The 17,572-nt window shown below is 39.8% G+C and overlaps 1 protein-coding gene across 2 annotated transcripts in view; it reads left to right on the top strand.

Moving 5' to 3' along the window:
* SEPSECS (Sep (O-phosphoserine) tRNA:Sec (selenocysteine) tRNA synthase) overlaps positions 1–17,299 on the top strand; it is a 37,018-nt gene extending 19,719 nt beyond the window's left edge. Inside the window, exons 9-12 of one of the 2 annotated variants that reach the window (XM_050896313.1) lie at positions 1,431–1,524; positions 2,167–2,257; positions 4,264–4,557; positions 17,265–17,299. In XM_050896313.1, the coding sequence (XP_050752270.1) occupies positions 1,431–1,524; positions 2,167–2,257; positions 4,264–4,513 (435 nt within the window). In that variant the 3' untranslated portion in view covers positions 4,514–4,557; positions 17,265–17,299. Of the gene's footprint in view, positions 1–1,430; positions 1,525–2,166; positions 2,258–4,263; positions 7,232–17,264 lie in introns of those variants that run through there. The other variant, XM_050896312.1, reaches the window with a different exon arrangement.
* The last annotated feature ends 273 nt before the right edge of the window (positions 17,300–17,572 follow it).

The following is a 17,572-nucleotide window of genomic DNA, read 5'->3' as shown; positions in this document are numbered from 1 at the left end:
ACAGGTCAGGAGCTGTGTTCATTTGGCCACTCATGAAGTGAGACTGGGTTCATTGCCATGGCTCAAGAAAAGCAGCTGTAATATTCTTCTAACTTAGCTACCACAAAGTTCGTTTGGTTTCATAAGACCTTTGGGAGGTTCTGCTCAAAAACATAATTTTGATCACGAGCTATAATTTGTATCTGTCAGAGTCCACAGGTCAGAACAGGATACTGGTCTCCAAACAGAAGAGGCGACTCTATTTAAAGAATGAAAAATCACTTGTCGGGTCCAGAAATTGATGAGGATGCTTAAACAGGCAGTCACATTGAAGCAGATGAGCAGCACAATTTTTATGGCCAGAAAGAGGAAAAATCCGGTGTTTAGTATCTTTTAAAAAGACTACCCAGTATCTGTATCTTTTTGCTAGTTTTCATGAGAGACTAAGCATTAAAAAGGATGGAAAATAAGCCAAAAGATACAATAAGAAGAATGGTGTTTATTCTCACTCTGTCCATAAGTGTTTTGAGCTGATATGTGAAGAGGAAGATCTTAAACTGAGGAAGAGCATGAGCAATTATTGTAGATTACTACTAGGGAAGAGGGAGGAAATAAAATACGGATGAAGTAAGGGAAGCAGCCTTTTATGTGCAGTGTGACTTGTATCTGAGCCAAAACATTTATGAATCTGTTTTATGACACTTTCACAATAAAGGTGCAATCTAATTAAGTGATAGCAGAAATTCAGATATCTCCATTCTTTTAGTAGACTTGAACAGGAGGCGTTGGTCCCAGGAAGAGGACTGGCTACACAGTAGAGCTGAGTATTCAGGAGAGTATATATTGGGTGAAACAAAATACATTCAAATGTGTACTTATACCCTTCTTAAGAGGCTATATTGCCATTCTCATACAGAAAAAGAAGTCTGTGCACTAGTGGTAGTTGTGATTGTGTGATACATGGTAACAAAATGCACTACTTTTAGTCTGGAATGTATTAACAGAGAGAAAACAAAGTAAGGAGCAAATTGCCATAACGTGGCAGTCTGTGGTGGTAATAGTTCATTCTCTGTGGCTCAGAGGGCTAGGGTGGGGTAAGCTCTTGCAGGAGTGGGGTGGGGTAAGACCTACTGTGCAGTGGGAATCTCTTAAAGATCTTCCCTTCCTAGGTTTCAGGGCCACAGAGAGAATGACTGACATCCCAAGTATATCTATTAGACCAGATAGAGAGCTTTGTACCAGCTTGAGGGGGAAGAACAGTGTTCAGGAAATGGAGCTGTTCCTTTATAGAAAGATTTCAGAGAATTGTCTGGTCTACTTACTTGGTACACGTGAAAAGAGGATCAGCTGGGCACCTGTAGGATATAATAGAGACTTAACAGTTTTGTGAAATAGGTATTATTTTCTCTGTTTGATAGCTAATAACAAAAATATTGCATCTTTTTTGCCAGGAGATGTTTTCCTATCTTTCAAGTGAGCTGAAGAAGCTGGCAGATAACCACAATGAGAGACTGTTAGATACACCACATAATCCCATTTCCTTAGGTAAATGTTGTTTTTTTTATGTTTTAAAAAAATTTTCTGATATACTGTGCATTCGTAATGCACTTTCACATACAGTTCCTATATGTTAAACTTTGTTCACTACACTCCATTAAATTGTTCTTAGGCTGATATGAAACCATTGAACCCAATAAGGTAACCTGCTGTAAAAGTAGAGTAGTGACTTGGGCCCTTTATTTTTTCACAAAATTGCTCCTGTCCAACATACTTATTCATTGTAATCAAGGCAGGCAGAAGATGTTACATGTAGTAATACTTTATAAAAAAGTAGACTTAAAAATAAATCAGGATATAATTATTTTTCCCATCATCTTATAGTGCTGTAAAAGAGATTATGGAATTCCTACTCAAGATATTTGTTCTAACCAAAAGTTCTGCTGAACACCAAATATTGCCTACCTGTGCAGAATCTGCCTTACAGTCTAACCAAAGTAGTAATCTATGACAGCTTGTGGGAAAATTAAAAATTATGAAACGCAGTATTCATATTTCTTTCTTTCTTTGTATCTGAACACAAATATTTGGCTAGATTCTTATTGTTGGAAAACAGCTTGTCCTCTGTGATTGTTCTTTGGAGAAAAAGAAGCTTTGTAGTAGTTTTAACCTGACCTTTTGTTACTTTAGCCATGTCGCTGAAGAATCTAGATGAAAATAATGATGCTGCTGTTACTCAGCTTGGATCTATGCTTTTCACAAGACAAGTTTCTGGAGCAAGGTGAGGATGCTATGAATTTGAAAAATTTAGGAGGTTGTATTAGCATATATTTTATGAAATCCTATAATATTTGTTTTGTACCAATTTTCTCATGATTACAGATTACAGTCTGACAATAACAAGTCAGAGAATAATACACCCTTCTTCTTCACTGTTATCTACTAATAATGTCTGCCTGCCTGAGTTAGCAATGAGGCCCCCTTTGTTAGCATTGGTAGGCTGAATAGATAATCTATGCCCATTTAATTTAGTGTCATTATTCCCTAGTACCCCTTGGTTTCATTTAGTTTCCGGCTGTTGTCTGATCTTATAGTTAAGTTGTAAGCTACTTAGGGAGGATCTTTGTTTTGTTTATTGCAGCACAAATATGGTTGTGCTGCATGTCAGGGGAATAAGCTTTTAATACCCTACATAGCTTTTTGTCATATGGAAGAAAATCCTGCTTTCCGGAACTAATTATGTTTACCAAAAAAAAAAAAAATCTACAACCTGAGCCACTCTGAGATTAATTTATTCTTAGAGACACTGGTACATGGAAATGCAAGCCAAATAATTTTTAATGATTTTGGTTTAAACCTTTTAGAAGAAGAGAATGATTTAAAATTTGTTTTGGCAGGATTCCTTAATCTGAATATTACTGCCGCCATGCTAACTTCTGCCATAGACTTAATGTCATTTTTTTGTAGCAGAGCTGAATGTTTCCACATCAGAAGGTATGCTTCATTAGCTTGGATTATTCCACTGCCCGCACAGATGAATGACAGTAAATCTATATGTACTGTAGTTAGATGCTCTTTTTAATTTGCCTGTCCTAACCTTGGCTTGTCCTGCAATTTCAGCCATCTTTGGCTGAAATGATTCAAGAGGTTCAGTTTTTGAAGTTAAAACTCTCCAATTCTTTGCCTGATATAAAGGTTTCAGGTTTTTCCTTTTTTTACTTAAGCGAGTAATTGTTTTGTAGTATATACACTGTTTGATCTGGCATTTCAACAGATTTTATATGTTATGCTTGTGCTGAATGTCAGTGGTAGGAATAGCAACTCCCTACTTCAGTAGTGTACAGGCTTTTGCATAACCTGTGGTCAGAGCACTTGGACAGTGGAAGGATCTGCTAATCCTAGTGGTATTTGTCTGAATGCAGTTTCTTTTATGAACTGCAGGGAATGTCTCTATAGAGGTAGTAAATTCTTATCAATTGATTGGTGTCAACTGCTTGTGTAGGCTTTAACTATAGCCAGAAGGCGAGTTGTTCCTTTAACAAGTAAGGATGTGGATTAGGGTCTTGATTTATCAGGGAATGGATATGTACTGAAAGTGCTGAGAAATAAGGCGTAATAGGTAGAGGTTCTTAGTATGAGGAAGAGGTAAAAGCGGTGGCAAAACATATCCACTACAAGGAGGGAATGAATATGAGGTTAACATCGTAGGATGGGCGAAAAGGGAGATGTAGTAGAGAGGAAGGGATGGGAGGAAGTTGGGATCCTGAGCCCTCTGAATCACTTGAACTCAGACATTTTGGGCTGCAGTACACTATGCCAAGCAGATGTCTGCACTAAGGCTGCAGTCAGTATGGTGATCTGCGCGGAGCTTAGGGTTACCAGGTTGCCGAAGGAGGGGTGAACTGACCCAGGTCAGAGACAGAGCAGGTCAGATAGTTAGGGCTTGTTATGGAATAGGAAAGTTTGATGGAGGTATCTTTTCCCCCCACACTGGGGAGTTCATCAATACCAGTAGTAAAGACTTTAATAATTTAACTGAAGAGGGGAAGGGACATACGCATATGCACACAGACTTGAGCTAATTCAGGATCTGCTACTACTGTCACTCATAGTGGTGCTTGGGCAGTAACTTGGAGAATGGCTGATCTAGGCCTGCTTACATTAATTTGTTTGGAGTTAGCAGATACTACACTGTATAGGAACTTGGGTAAATGTGTTCATCATAGGATATCACATAAAATATCCAAGGCATCTTTAACTGAATCATGATTTTGTTGTTTGTTTCAGGGTTGTTCCCTGTGGGTCTGTACAAACAGTGAATAACTACACTTTTAAAGGCTTTATGTCACATGCAAATGACTATCCCTGTGCTTACCTCAATGCTGCCTCAGCAATTGGAATTAAAAAACAAGATGTAGATGTATTCCTAAAAAGACTCGACAAGTGTTTGAAGACTTCTAGAAAAGAAGCAAAGAAAGAAAAAAGTGTAAATGAAATAAGTAATTCTAATACAGGCACAGAACAACTTGAAGACTAGAAGATACAGATTTAGTAACACAGGAAGATACGCTTTTGTTCGAAGTATGTCAGGTTTGTATTGGGGTAGCACTGTGAATCTGCAGTGCAGAAAATTTACTCCTGATCTGAAAAAAATAACAAAAAAAAGTTGGGTGAAATTCAGCTTTAAAGAAAGTAGGTGATACTCTTTCCAAGACAGAGGGCCAGACACAAGTTTTTTGCAGCATATAATTGTGCTTAATATCTGCCAAAGTAAAGCTTTACATTCATAAAGACCTTGAGCTAGCCTTTCAGTCTGTGGGTGACTATTTGGACCAGTGTTCAGCAAATCACAGAATGCTTATTCACCTGTTTTTGATTAACACGATTTTCTGTGGCAGTGATTGAATTCCTTCCTAGGTATAGACCGTCCAGCAAGAAATGTTTCACTGCTCTCAAAATATCTCTTGTTTCTCATCAGCATACTTGCCACTTTTCATTTCTTTTCAAAGATTTATATAAGTGTTGGGATAGCCCTTACTAAATACAACGTTAAAACTGCATGAGGAAGTGATAGAGTTGGAATAGTATTGTTTTTCAGGTGTGAAAAACACTCTATGAACTGCATAGAACAAAGCAGCCTTCAGTGGCAAAGACAAACCTAGAATACCTCATATCCTGTCAGTACTCAGCTCTTGGAAACATTTGCATAGTTCAGCAACGCAAAGGAATTTTAATAATGAAAGCAAGGGATTGTGGAGTGGAGAGGTACAGTCTTTTTTTTTTTTTTTTTTTCTTTTTTCCTTCTCTTTTTTCCATTTCGTCTTTTCTTTGATATGGCGATCAGGTCAGAGACCCACTGAAAAAGAGGAATGCCTTGTGGGATTAATGTAGCAGTTTCAAGAGCCAGTGAGACCTGGAGGTATTTTGGCATTTTTAGTCCATTGTTCTTAAAATTTATAGACTTCCGTTTCTGAGGTGTCTCTTACCATTGGCACTGTTGCTTCTGTGGCTGTGTGCTGTTGCTGATTTGAATTCATTAAGCAAACAATAGATTCAGAGACTGTTCCTGAAACAAAGGTTCCATATCACGGGAGTGACAGTGCTGTAGGTTGCAAAACTTTTAGTTAATTATTTTTAAATGTAATTACTACATTGTATGTAGTTTTTATGTCATTTACTGTTCAAAGTGAGCTTAATGTTTAAAGACATTTTCTTTGTCTGTCTGTAATGTAGTAATACTTGGGACACCACAGTTAATGAGTTCTAAATGTCAGGAAATATTCTAGCTACTTTGGTGGGATCTGAGATATGTATCCTTCAGAGCCCTCTGTAAATTGCTTAATCAAAATAGTGGTGCTTTTGAAAGGATTGTCTATCCAGCATGTTCAAATGAATTGATACACGAGGTGATGTTAATATGCAGAAGTTAGTAGTATGCTAATCATCATGAAGGTGCTCTCACTTAGTGAGGTCCATTGTATCTTAAGCATAAATTGAACTGCTGCTTCTACATTGTTATTACTACAGTTACACATTAGATTGATTAAAGCTTGTGAAGGTATGGGTCCCCAGACTACAGTCACAGTTGTTATTTGCTGTACAAACACATCCTAGGAGAAATGTAATATAACTTGGCCACTGAGTCCTTGAGGCTATAAGGAGGTGTAAATTTCTTTTCTTTCTCTCTCTTTCTTTTTTTTTTTTTCCCTTTTTTTTAATTGAGAGCATGCTATACCTCAGTTTTTCCAGTCAGTAAAGCTCTTCCACATGCTTGGGAGCCAACACTCTGCAGCTCGCTGCCTCAGTACTCAGTATATTGGAGCAGCCAGTGAAAACCACAAGGCCTTAATGATACCTTTCTTCCTGGTTTTCAATATTGTTGTTCTGTGCCTGAATGAGTATAAATTATTGATTTAGATGACTAGTCACATAATGCGAACATTATAACTGTTGTTATGAGAGTTTAGGGAGGTGTACGGTAGCAGCTAAAATAAGCATTTGATGAATAATATCCTGAAACTGAATAAAGAAAACAGCAGTTGCCTTCGCTGAAAGGAAGAAATCTCTACCTTTTATGTTCTCATAATGAATTGTCTGCTGCAAATAATTCACTCACTTCTACTATAGATTGAACTACTTTCTCAGGTAGTGTTTTTCCTGTCTTCGAAATGTTTCCCATTTGAAATCAAAGCTAAAAATTTCAACAAATCTCTATAAACAAGTATCCAGGGAAAGAATTAAGTGGTTTGTTCTGATTTTGACCTTTTAAACCTTTTTTTTTAATTTAAAAACACATTTTAAGATGATGGCTTTAAATGAAAAAAAAAAAAACCCACATTTTTAATTTGTGTGTCATTACATCTCTTCACAAATCTTAGTGATGCCACCTGAAGTCAGGAAATTTAAAATATTTTGAGAAATGTGCCCCATCATGTGTATAAACTCTTGAACTAAATATTTCTGTGATGTTACTTTGGTAAGCTGGTGTACCAGTTTTCAGCTTTGTTTGCTTGCTTTGTCCCCTTAAATGTCTTCAGTTAATATTAAATTTTTAGAGACAGAAGCATCATATAATGTCATTATAAATATAATGAAATTTTAAGTAATTCGAATGGCAATATACTTTCAAGTAAATGGAGAAGAATTGGTTATTTAGGAGATTCAGTAGATAAGTATTTTTCAAGGAAGAGTATAAATCACTTATTCTCTATTCACTAATATCTATAATAAAGTAGTGAATTAATATTTGAACATACACCCATGACCAGAGTTTTCATTTCCTTTGTATAACAGATATGGGGAGATTTCATGGCTATGGCAGGTCTCACCCACTAAAAGTAATACTGTGAAAGATAGTAGTAGTGTGAAAGATAGGAATAGTGTGGGCATAGGTTTGTCAAACTGTATTTAGTAAACCAAATACATTAACAATATTTGCCTTCTATGAAGATCTTTCTAAGATTGTACAGTGAAGTAAGAAGCTTCTTAACTTAATTAACCGTGCAGTCCTTTTCCTAATCTCTACATAGGCACATGTCACTAAAGGCTTCCACATACCTCAAAAAATCTGCAAGAGCCAACTTGCTGTCTCCAGCATCCACATTATTAGCAAAGACATCTAGGAAGGCTGCCTGGGCTTCAGAACATACTTGGGGTTCATACAGCAAGATTCCTCAGTAGAATGTCATGGTTTAAACCCAGCCAGCAACTAAGCCCCACACAGCCACTCGCTCACTCACCCCCAGTGGGATGAGGGAGAGAATCGGAAAAGTAAAGTGAGAAAACTCGTGGGTTGAGATAAAGACAGTTTAATAGGTAAAGCAAAAGCTGCACACACAAGCAAAGCAAAACACGGAATTCATTCACCACTTCCCATCGGCAGGCAGGTGTTCAGCCATCTCCAGGAAACCAGGGGTACATCATGCGTAACGGTTACTTGGGAAGACAAGTGCCATCACTCCGAACATCCCACGCTTCCTTCTTCTTCCCCCAGCTTTATATGCTGAGCATGATGTCATATGGTATGGAATATCCCTTTGGTCAGTTGGGGTCAGCTGTCCCAGCTGTGTCCCCTCCCAGCTTCTTGTGCACCCCCAGCCTCCTCGCTGGTGGGGTGGGGTGAGAAGCAGAAAAGGCCTTGACCCTGTGTAAGCACTGCTCAGCAATAACTAAAACATCAGTGTGTTATCAACACTGTTTTCAGCACAAATCCAAAACATAGCCCCATACTAGCTACTATGAAGAAAATTAACTCTATCCCAGCCAAAACCAGCACAAGAAGCACCAAGAAGATGCCCATTTAGTACAGCTATCTCACAGCTACTGTGTATGTAGCTACCTATCTCTGTCATCTTCTAGGTCACAGCATGTGGTTACCAGCCGTAAAATAGGAATGGGCAAGCACTTGAAATATTCCAGAAGAGCTGAGGGTTCAGAAAGAGAAATTCAGGAGGTTACCGTTCTTGCTATCTAGTCTGCTGCTCTGCCAAAAGTTACTGCCCTGTAGCAGAGGTAGCGAAGTGATCTGTCTGCTTGGACGCTCCCACAGCTCATACAGTGTATTAACGAATACTGAAACTGAGGTGTGTTTGAGCATTGCAGGTATGAAAAACAGTGGCTGTAGAGCTAGCACATTTCCCGTCCTGCTTCTGCAGAACGTATATTCTATAGATACCTGCTTCTGAAGACAGTAGCATTTGGAAGCAGGGCAGGGTATGTGGTTAGGCAGGGACCCCTCAGATTGCTGCAGTTTGAATCGCCGAAGTGACTTTCCTCCCTTATGGTGCCTGTAACTGTTCTGTGAGATGCTTTTCTTTCCCTCTGATATTACATCTTACGCTATCTGGATCTATATAGGTGAAAGAAATGAAGGAGCCTTATAAAAATAGCATGGGGGTAATATAGTGCAAGCAAACTGACACTAAATGACCCATCTCACAGGCCCACTCTTAGTTTACTTCTTTTGTAGTATCTGAGATAATGAACAAAACGAAGGACTGTTTGAGCAATAATACTGCCTTTTCACACTTTGTTCATAACGATTGCCTAAGATACAAAGCAAATAAAATCTACCAGATGCAGCAAATTCTCTTGAGCCTAAGAAAGCGAAATTGTAATGTTGCAAATGTAAATGCTGGCATTGCAGCTTAATACACATATAAACCAAGCAATCTATATTGTGCGATCATCATTTTTTAAGAAAGGCTGGAGCCCAGAGACTAGCAAATGTTCTCATCTGCAGTGTATCAGCAGTTCTCAGTCTTCAGCTGCTGTATAGATAATAATTCTAATTGAAGAATGATTACATGAATCCATATGTGAATGATAGATGGGCTATAGCAGTTTGTTCGTGATGCTTTAAAAATTGAGTTGCTCTTTTCACTTTTATAAGGGACGATTAGATTGCCTTCCCCCCCCCCCCCCTTTTTTTTTTAAATGCAACATTTTAATCAACCTGGCCTGACAGGATTTGGAATCTGAAGGAAAAACAATTTCTGTAGCTGACAATTTTTTTAAGCAATAGCTATTTAAAGGCTTGAATTCGTTACAAAGTGCCTCTCCGCAGAGAGAACCTTTGTTCAAATGTTTTTAATTCTGAAACCAGTGCTTGAAAAATTGTGCTCTGTGTGCTCTGTAATAATTTTTTCATGTATTATATTTTTTTCCCTCAAAGATAACAGCATACACTTTAGTGCAGTTTAAGAATTCTTTTCAAAAATCATAGTTAAAAAGGCATTTGCTCTGTCACTCATCAAGCATCTGTCATATCAAAGAACTAGTAATATATTTATCGTGATGGATAAGCTTCAGTGTTCTGGACCAAGTTCAGTGTAACTGGACCAAGCTTTCAATACTCCTTTGGGGATCCTAAAGTCAAGTTCATGATCTAATTAAGATCGGTGTGATAATTATATCTGCTCCTGAACAGGAGTCTTTCATCATACCACATTTCAACTAAATTCTTTAGCGTTGCATCAAAGCTGATCCAGTTCAGAAGCTGAATCGCTTTCTTAATGTGGATGGTGAAATTTAATTTGCCTTTAGATCCTGGATTCAAATCCAGGCTGAGTCAGCTATAGCAAAATTATAACTGCTTTATTTTAACCTAATGTGAATAGAAAGAATACAGTGGTTTCAGCTGGGTGCTACCTTTGCTGTTATTTGTTCTCAGAGAGCTGCAAACACTAGGCTACCATCTTACACTTACTGCTGGTTGGGGGGTGGGGGGAAGTTGATCTTGTACAAATAACATGACAGCAACAGAGGTGTGTGCATTATTAATCTTTCTCTAGGCATCCCAAGTAGAAACACACCACTTCATTGGGAATTCAAGACAAACATGTAGTGTTTCTACTGATCCATTCTCTCCAAAAGCCATTTCTCAGGCACATTTCTTGTGATCGAAGGGTACCAGAGGAGCACATAGCCAAAGTGCAGGGAAAAGGAACAAGGTCTCCAGCATTTTGGAAGGTTTCTAGATTGGTTATATATGTTTGGCTTTTGCTATGTATAAAGCTCATATTGCTATCTAAACTCTTGAGAAAATGTTTGCAGCCGTTCTCATCTCTTACCTAAATGTTTCTGAACTGAATTCAGTGCAGTGACACCTCTGTAGGCGCTGGGGCAGGGTGCACCGCTCCGGCACCACAGCTGATGGATCACTCTCTCTAATGCAACCATAAGGTCTGGTTGCAGGAGGATAATTTGGTGCCCAAGCAGGGGAAAGCATTCCTGCTTTGCTTTGATATTGGGCTGCCAAGCAGATGTGACAAGTAGAACTAGTTTGCAGACACAAATACTGTTGAGCAGTTAGTTAATCCTATAACTAGTCTTTCTGGAGCCTGAGGAACTGCAGATGGAAAGAGTGCTTAAGTTGATCTGTAATATGTCAAACGAGGAATGTAGCTATTGAGGGAAGAAGAATCTGTCAAATGTAACTAAAGAGAAAAAAGCTGCAACATGTTGTATAAACTCTTGATTAAATACAAATTGTCGTACTACTCTCGTTGTTTTCTTCTGGTTCTCTCTGTAATGAAGCTACAATGCAGATTCTGGCTTCTGATTCTATACAGCATCTATTTCAATAGTGGTAGAGGAATTGCAAATGGCTTAGTAGGTGGAGGGGCTTGGGATACAGTTAAAGATACATGTTTAAATGGAAGATGAGGAATGTGTCTAGGAAGTTTATAAGAACAGAAATAGCCTGAAATACTTGCTGTGCAGCTGAGGAGGTAGTGAGTCTCCAGCAAGATCTGAGTATGTGTAGTAAAGTCTTGACCGGCTGCACAGTGCAAGCACCAGAGGATACTGTCAAAATACAGCTCTCATTTCATCGCAATAGTAGCCTGCCTTCTAGTAGTATTAATTTCTATTACTCTGTTCCCCCCTCACCCCACTGAGTATTTTTGGGTGGGTTTTTTTAGCAGACTCTGCTGTACTAGTGCATCAGAAAAAGGATGGGGAAGCAAGGAAGGATGCCTACCAGTGTATGGCCATCCCCACTGATGCAGAACTTCATATGCAAGAAGTCAACCGGAGCACACAAAGGCAGCAGGTGCAAGTGGACATGCTGCTAGCTTTTTTTGTTGAAGGGTTTATAGTCAGTAAATGGATTTGAATATAAAAATATTTTTTAATAATGATATAACTGATGCTATTAAAACTCAAGCTCGTATTCCATGCAGATGGCACAAACTGTCATGCTCTGGTTTTCTCTTTGGTTTTGTTTCTAAAAATTTCAGCTGAATGTTAAATCTGTGTCAGGGCAGCACTTCAGGTTTCAGAAAAGATGCACACCATGTCGATCTTCTAGCAGTAGATGGTTTTGTTGGGCCCCACACAGTTCCTTTCCCCTCTCTGAAGGCATGCTTAGGAATTTCAGCCTCATTGGCTCAAAGGCCTTTTGAAGTGAGATATTTCTCAGTGACTGTGTCTTCAGAAAGAATCTGTTGTGGCTGCTGGAGGTCTTTGTAGGCTACATATACCCTTCATGGTGCCTTGTGGTGACTTCATGCAGTGACTTCTGGATTCATGTGCTCGTTTACAGGTAAATAGTTTTTGATCTCTTTTCACACTGAGATGGGCAGGACAAATGCTTCTTTATTGCTCGTACACCCTTATCAGTATTTAAAGTTGTGGCGAGTGAAACACTACTGCCGCCTTCAGCAAGGCTGTAAGGCATGGGTGGATTTGCTAATGGAGCAGAGCGGGGCTGAGGGTGTTTCAGCTCCAGTGATGGTGTGCCTTGTGCTCCGAATAATGAAATGCCATTGCACCGCCAAGTGAGGCAGGGGCTGCAGTGGCCCTTCTGCGGGTGTAAGCTAGGCAGAAGTGAGCTGTGCAGCCGGCCTTGGGTTATTTGGTCTGCTGATCCAGAAAGGAGTTGTGTTGTCTCTTTTCTAGATGCGATAGCTCTGCAGCGGGCTCAGGAAGAAGAGGCAATAACAATGTATTTTTGTCATGGAAGCAAGTAGCTGTGACTCATAGGGCTCTTGGGGCACCACTTAGAGGAGTTAAAAGATGCTGTTTTCATTTAGTCGCTATATAACTGCATTTCTGAGTCTCCCTGTTCACTTTGTTCTTGCATAAGCCCTTCTTCCTGCATTTCCAGGCCCTAGTTTTCCCCTACCTTGCACTTTCTGTAGATTTTTGCATCCATGCAAGTGGTGGTAAAACTCAGCTCTTTTGATGTGAGAGCATTTAGCATATATGCTGCATTTACTTGGCACAAGCATAGAAGGCCATAGCAGGGGCAAGGCGGCCGGGAATCAAGCCAGTTGTTTACATCTTCCTCCAAAGGACTGGTAGGTCAAACATCCTTCTCCTGTCCACAATACTCTGCCATTAACAGCTGTTAGTGAGTGTTAGCGCATCATATTTTTTTCCCCTCGAGGCTGAGCGCATTATCTCTACAACACTCCAGCACCTTGCTGGGAACATGCCACAATTCTGTTTTCAGAGTGTTTTGTTAATGCCAGTGACCTTGGTGGTGTGACCACAACACCTGCTTTACCTGATAAGATCATTAATTTTTTTCTCTGCAGCCTTTGTGTTGAGCGTAAGCAAATCTTCATTTGTACCTGGAAAACATTGCCCGAACATCAGCTTACTGGAGCACTGACCTGTATCTCCCAGTATTTTTTAAGGTGTTAAATAGGCAATTAGAAGAAATCACTTCAATAAAAGCAGAATGAACACAAGCCTCTCGTTAGCTGCAATGGAGCAAGACGGTATTGGAATCAATCGCGCAGCTTTTCAGCTGTCACTCTGCTGCAGCAGCAGCTGTCTGTCAGTCGAGGTGACAGCAGAGAGCTGATCTATACTCTTCTCTGAGCTACAGAGATAAGCTGCACATGCACAATGAATGTGTTCCCAAAATAAACACATCGGGAAGAGCAGGGTATTTTTTTAGTGATAAATCTTCTCACCCTTCTAACAGTTCCTCCTCCTTTGTTAGTTTACCAGGTTGCTGTCATCCCCTGCCTTTTTTCTTACAGTGGCTGTGTGTTCTCCTTCTGCCTTTTACCTTACAAGTTTGTTTTTCTGCATGCTGCTGCTTTGTATTTGTGCGGCTGCACCCACATTCTGTATCCCACCTTCTGTTGCATCCCACCTTTGATCGAGGTGGGGCCCGTCCGCAGAGGAGACGCAGGCGGTGCTGCCTCCCGGGCCAGCATGACCACGGCTGGCAGTGCCACGGCTGCAGCTGGTGTCCATAAAGTGCTGATCGGAATTGCTCAGAGAAGGCTTCAATGGGTCTGAAACTCGTTGTGGAGTAGAGGAGATATAACTCCAGAGCTTGTGAAGGGGCTAGCCCTACTTCAAGCCTTTCCAGAGTCCTTTGTGCACACAGGACTCCAGGGTTTTTGTATTTGCTTTTGCTGCTTTATTGATCAGGCATGAGTTTATTAAATGATAAGGTGGCTTCAAGTTTCCCCTCCCCACTGTTTGCTCCAGTTTTGTTGTTCCTCCACAGCAGTGCTGACATTTTTTGCATGTATGGGGCAGTCCTGCAGTTCTTTTCTCTCTTTCTCACCCCTGTGCTGGATGTAGAGAAACAGATTTCCTTGGCAGAAATCCTGTGCTATGGGTCTTGCTACATGGCCCCGTGCACAAGTATATCCTGGTCGTATGTCCTGCGTGACAGGGCTTTTCAGGCTGCTTTGCTCTCCAGTCACGCTGGGGTTGAGGTTGCTCCTGGTTTTCTGCCTTACTCTACAGTAACAGGCGTTTGTATTTAGGAGTCTGTGAGTCTTGGGTGACCTCATTTCCTCAGTAAAATATAGCAGTGTAAGCATTGTGTCATGAAAGTGCAGGGGATGACAGTGGCTCAGAAGATTGATCGTGTCACTGGTCCAGACTAAGAGCACATACGTCATGAGGGACTTGCTTCAAGGCCTTCCAAAAAGACCAGTAGAAACTAGCAGCTGGCATAAAAAGAGGAAAAGCTGATCTCAGAGAAACCTTTACACATACAAAAAAACCCTAAATCTTTTCATTTAAAAATTCAATTTCGTTCTTTATTTTATGGTCTTGGTTGTACAACACTTGCATGTATTTTTTAGTTTTGCCTGAGGTCTACAAAGCCTGAAATAGAAACCATGGATTTCTCCATCATTCTGTGAGATGGAGCTATGTAAGTATCCTTCCCGTTTTATAGGTAAGAAAGTATAGACAGAAGGATCGCCTCTGAGTGCCGATTGCCTTTCGTGTAGCTGTGCTGGTTGGTGCTCTTTATGCCCTTTGGTTCCTTCTCAGAAAGCCCAGAGTAGCAGGTCAAAGTCTGATGCCCGAGACAGGTAGCTCAGGACACACGCTGTCCCTGTCCTTGCATCTCCCTCTTTAAGGTGCAGATTACTTCAACACTTCCATTTTTAACTGTTTTCTACTTAAACAAGGATAAATACATTTTTGCCTGAATAAGGTTTGCTATAGGATTCATGAGACCAAGTACCACATTATGGCATATATGGGGGTAAAATCAGCAGCTCCCACTTTCCAGGCTGGTGGTTTTGACTAGCTAGCTCCTTTGATAATTTCAAAGGGCCTAAGATAAAAGGAGCTTAGAAAATACAAAGACCTCTGATTTCCTTCGAGAGGTACAGTGGAGGTGCAGGGAAGTGACACTGAGCCATCACCATTTCTATAGCTCTCAGTTCACTGAATATGCACTGCCAGAAAATGCCAGTTTTCAGGCCTGTCAACAGATATTTTTCTTAAGTATTTGAAGTACATCAGCAATGATAGTTACATAGCCTCTTGCACACTGCCAATCCTACCTTTGAAGTCTATGGTTTTAGGAAAGTTTAATACAGCTTGCTTAAAGTTAAGCAAATAACTTATCCACATGCAATGGAAGTCTGGTCATATTATAATTTTTTTTTTTTTAAGCTGTTACTTGTAGCTTTCCAGAAAACAATGTGTCTAAAATAAAATTTTGACAGGAAAAAATTCAGCACTATCAGTTAGTTGGAAACATTCATTCTCTTTCTGGTTCTATCTCAGAGTAAATCTTTTTCTTTGAATTTAACAGATAGAGACTGCAGAACAGCAGCAGCATACGCTGCATCTACACACAGAGATTTGGTTTGTTTTCCAATGAGGTTATAATTTCTGTCCAAACTCAGGGCATTGCTGAGCTCTGCTTTCAATTTTACTGCAAAGTCTCAATAATAAAATAAATAGAAGGCATACAAAAATACCTAAAACCAAAGGCAAAAATTAACAAAACCGGTCATTTCTAAGACATATTTAAAAAAAAAATCCTAATTTAATTTAAACTATTCTCTTAGTAAAAAATAGATGCCATAAATCCTGATCACCTAAGCCACACTTAATTCATACCTACACAAAATTTCCCTTATGATTTCACATTTTACATGAATGCTTTCAGTACACAAATACCTTTCCAAGATTTTTGTGAAATCCAGATACTTTTAATAGTCAATAGAAATAACAACTGCATTCAGAAATGTCAAACATAAAAAAATTAAGTCGCTTTTCCTTCTAAGTAATATGCACGTGCGGTAGACAGAGACATAAACTGCGCACTCTGCGTTTCAGGCCAGCTTGTGTTTGTGCGTGGGCTGGAGCATCAGTAGGTTATTGATCGCTACCACGTGGCTGGGCCAAGCACAGGCACGTCCCAGCAGAATTGTTCGCTCTTGCCTGTGCCCTTTATTTAACTGGTTGTTAAATGCAAGAACGATAACCAAGGCATGAGATAAAACAACGCTGTTTGGGAACGCCTTTGAACAAATCCAACTGTATGTTAATAGAGCTTGCAGGAGCGGGGCCTGATCCTACCAGCTGTTGACAACTAGCAAATGAACTTCAGGGAAAGCTGAGGCTCTTGCTGGTACTTGGCACCATCCTGGGCAACGACTGCAGTTCCTGATGGACCTTAATCCAGTCTCTTCACACAGGCTTTTCCCACTAAAGTTTAACCTGTCTGAACTGCAGACAAGTCTGATTCCTCTGAGTGGAGGTTTCTAGCTAACAGGCTAGCAATAAAAGAAAAACAAAAACCAAACAACAAACCCAAACAAAAAAAAAAAAGGGCAAATAAAAGAAGATGGGTGCAGGGAATACACAAAATAATGCATTTAAATTGTAGGCATGCTAGGGCAGCAACTGTATTGCTCCATGTCCAAGTTACATGTGCCATTATAGAAACTCCTTCCTTGTTGGTAACCATTCCTGTAACAGTGACAATTTTTAACTAACAGCCCCCAGAACAACCCAAGAAGTCCTAACTTATTTCTAGAGCACTGATGCTATGATGGATGGTGCCTTACTTGAAATCTCCTTTCCTGAAAAGCACAAGACTGCCAATATTTGTAAGCTTTACTCACACAGGTCAGCAAATATAATAGGCAAATATGCAGAGCAAAATACATTTTGATTGATTAGACTGGCTTTGGAGAGGAGGCACCAAGTTCTTTATTACAGATATTTATCTTGTAGTCTTTTCCACTCTGCTGCTTGTTAGTGCATGTGGAGTTTTTTGCATGTATTTTTAAATACTAATAAGTGTGAGAGGCATGGGAAAGGCTTTTCAGTGGATTTTCTCTTATTTTAATTGACATGAGGTCAGACAATATGCTGGCCTAATCATATCTTGTTAAGCTCAAACCTATGTATTTTCTAAGTACTTAGGACATTATTAAGAATCAACCTAAAGTATGTCACAAGAAGTGCAACTAAGAATCCCATCTTTGTAAATATTTCAAGTGTCTGTTATAAAAGCAAACATCATAGTAGCAATGGCTTTTCTCTTTTATCTGCAGAAGTGTGCCTGGGAATATGCCAGCGTTTTCCCGCCTAAAATGGTCACCGATAGGTGGTGCTAACTATTTCCAAATTCAATGCAAGGTTCTTCCCGTTTGTTCATCAAGCAAGTTCTCCTGCCTGCCTCAACTTCCTGGGAGGTCTTCCTCAAAGCCTCTTCTTGACAAATATGCAATTCCCAACAGGTTAATCTCATCTTTTCATGTTCCTTCTTTGCTGCTATGACCTTTAGTTGCTCTTGCATGCTAGTCTTTGGGTTTTCCCCATGCTCTAGTTGGTTGCAGCCAACTGTCAAGCAGGAACTTCT

The sequence above is a fragment of the Gymnogyps californianus genome, chromosome 4 (assembly GCF_018139145.2).
Source record: "Gymnogyps californianus isolate 813 chromosome 4, ASM1813914v2, whole genome shotgun sequence".
NCBI classification, from domain to species: Eukaryota; Metazoa; Chordata; class Aves; order Accipitriformes; family Cathartidae; genus Gymnogyps; species Gymnogyps californianus.
Note: the sequence above shows the minus strand (reverse complement) of the source record. Positions and strands in the feature narration are given on the sequence as shown.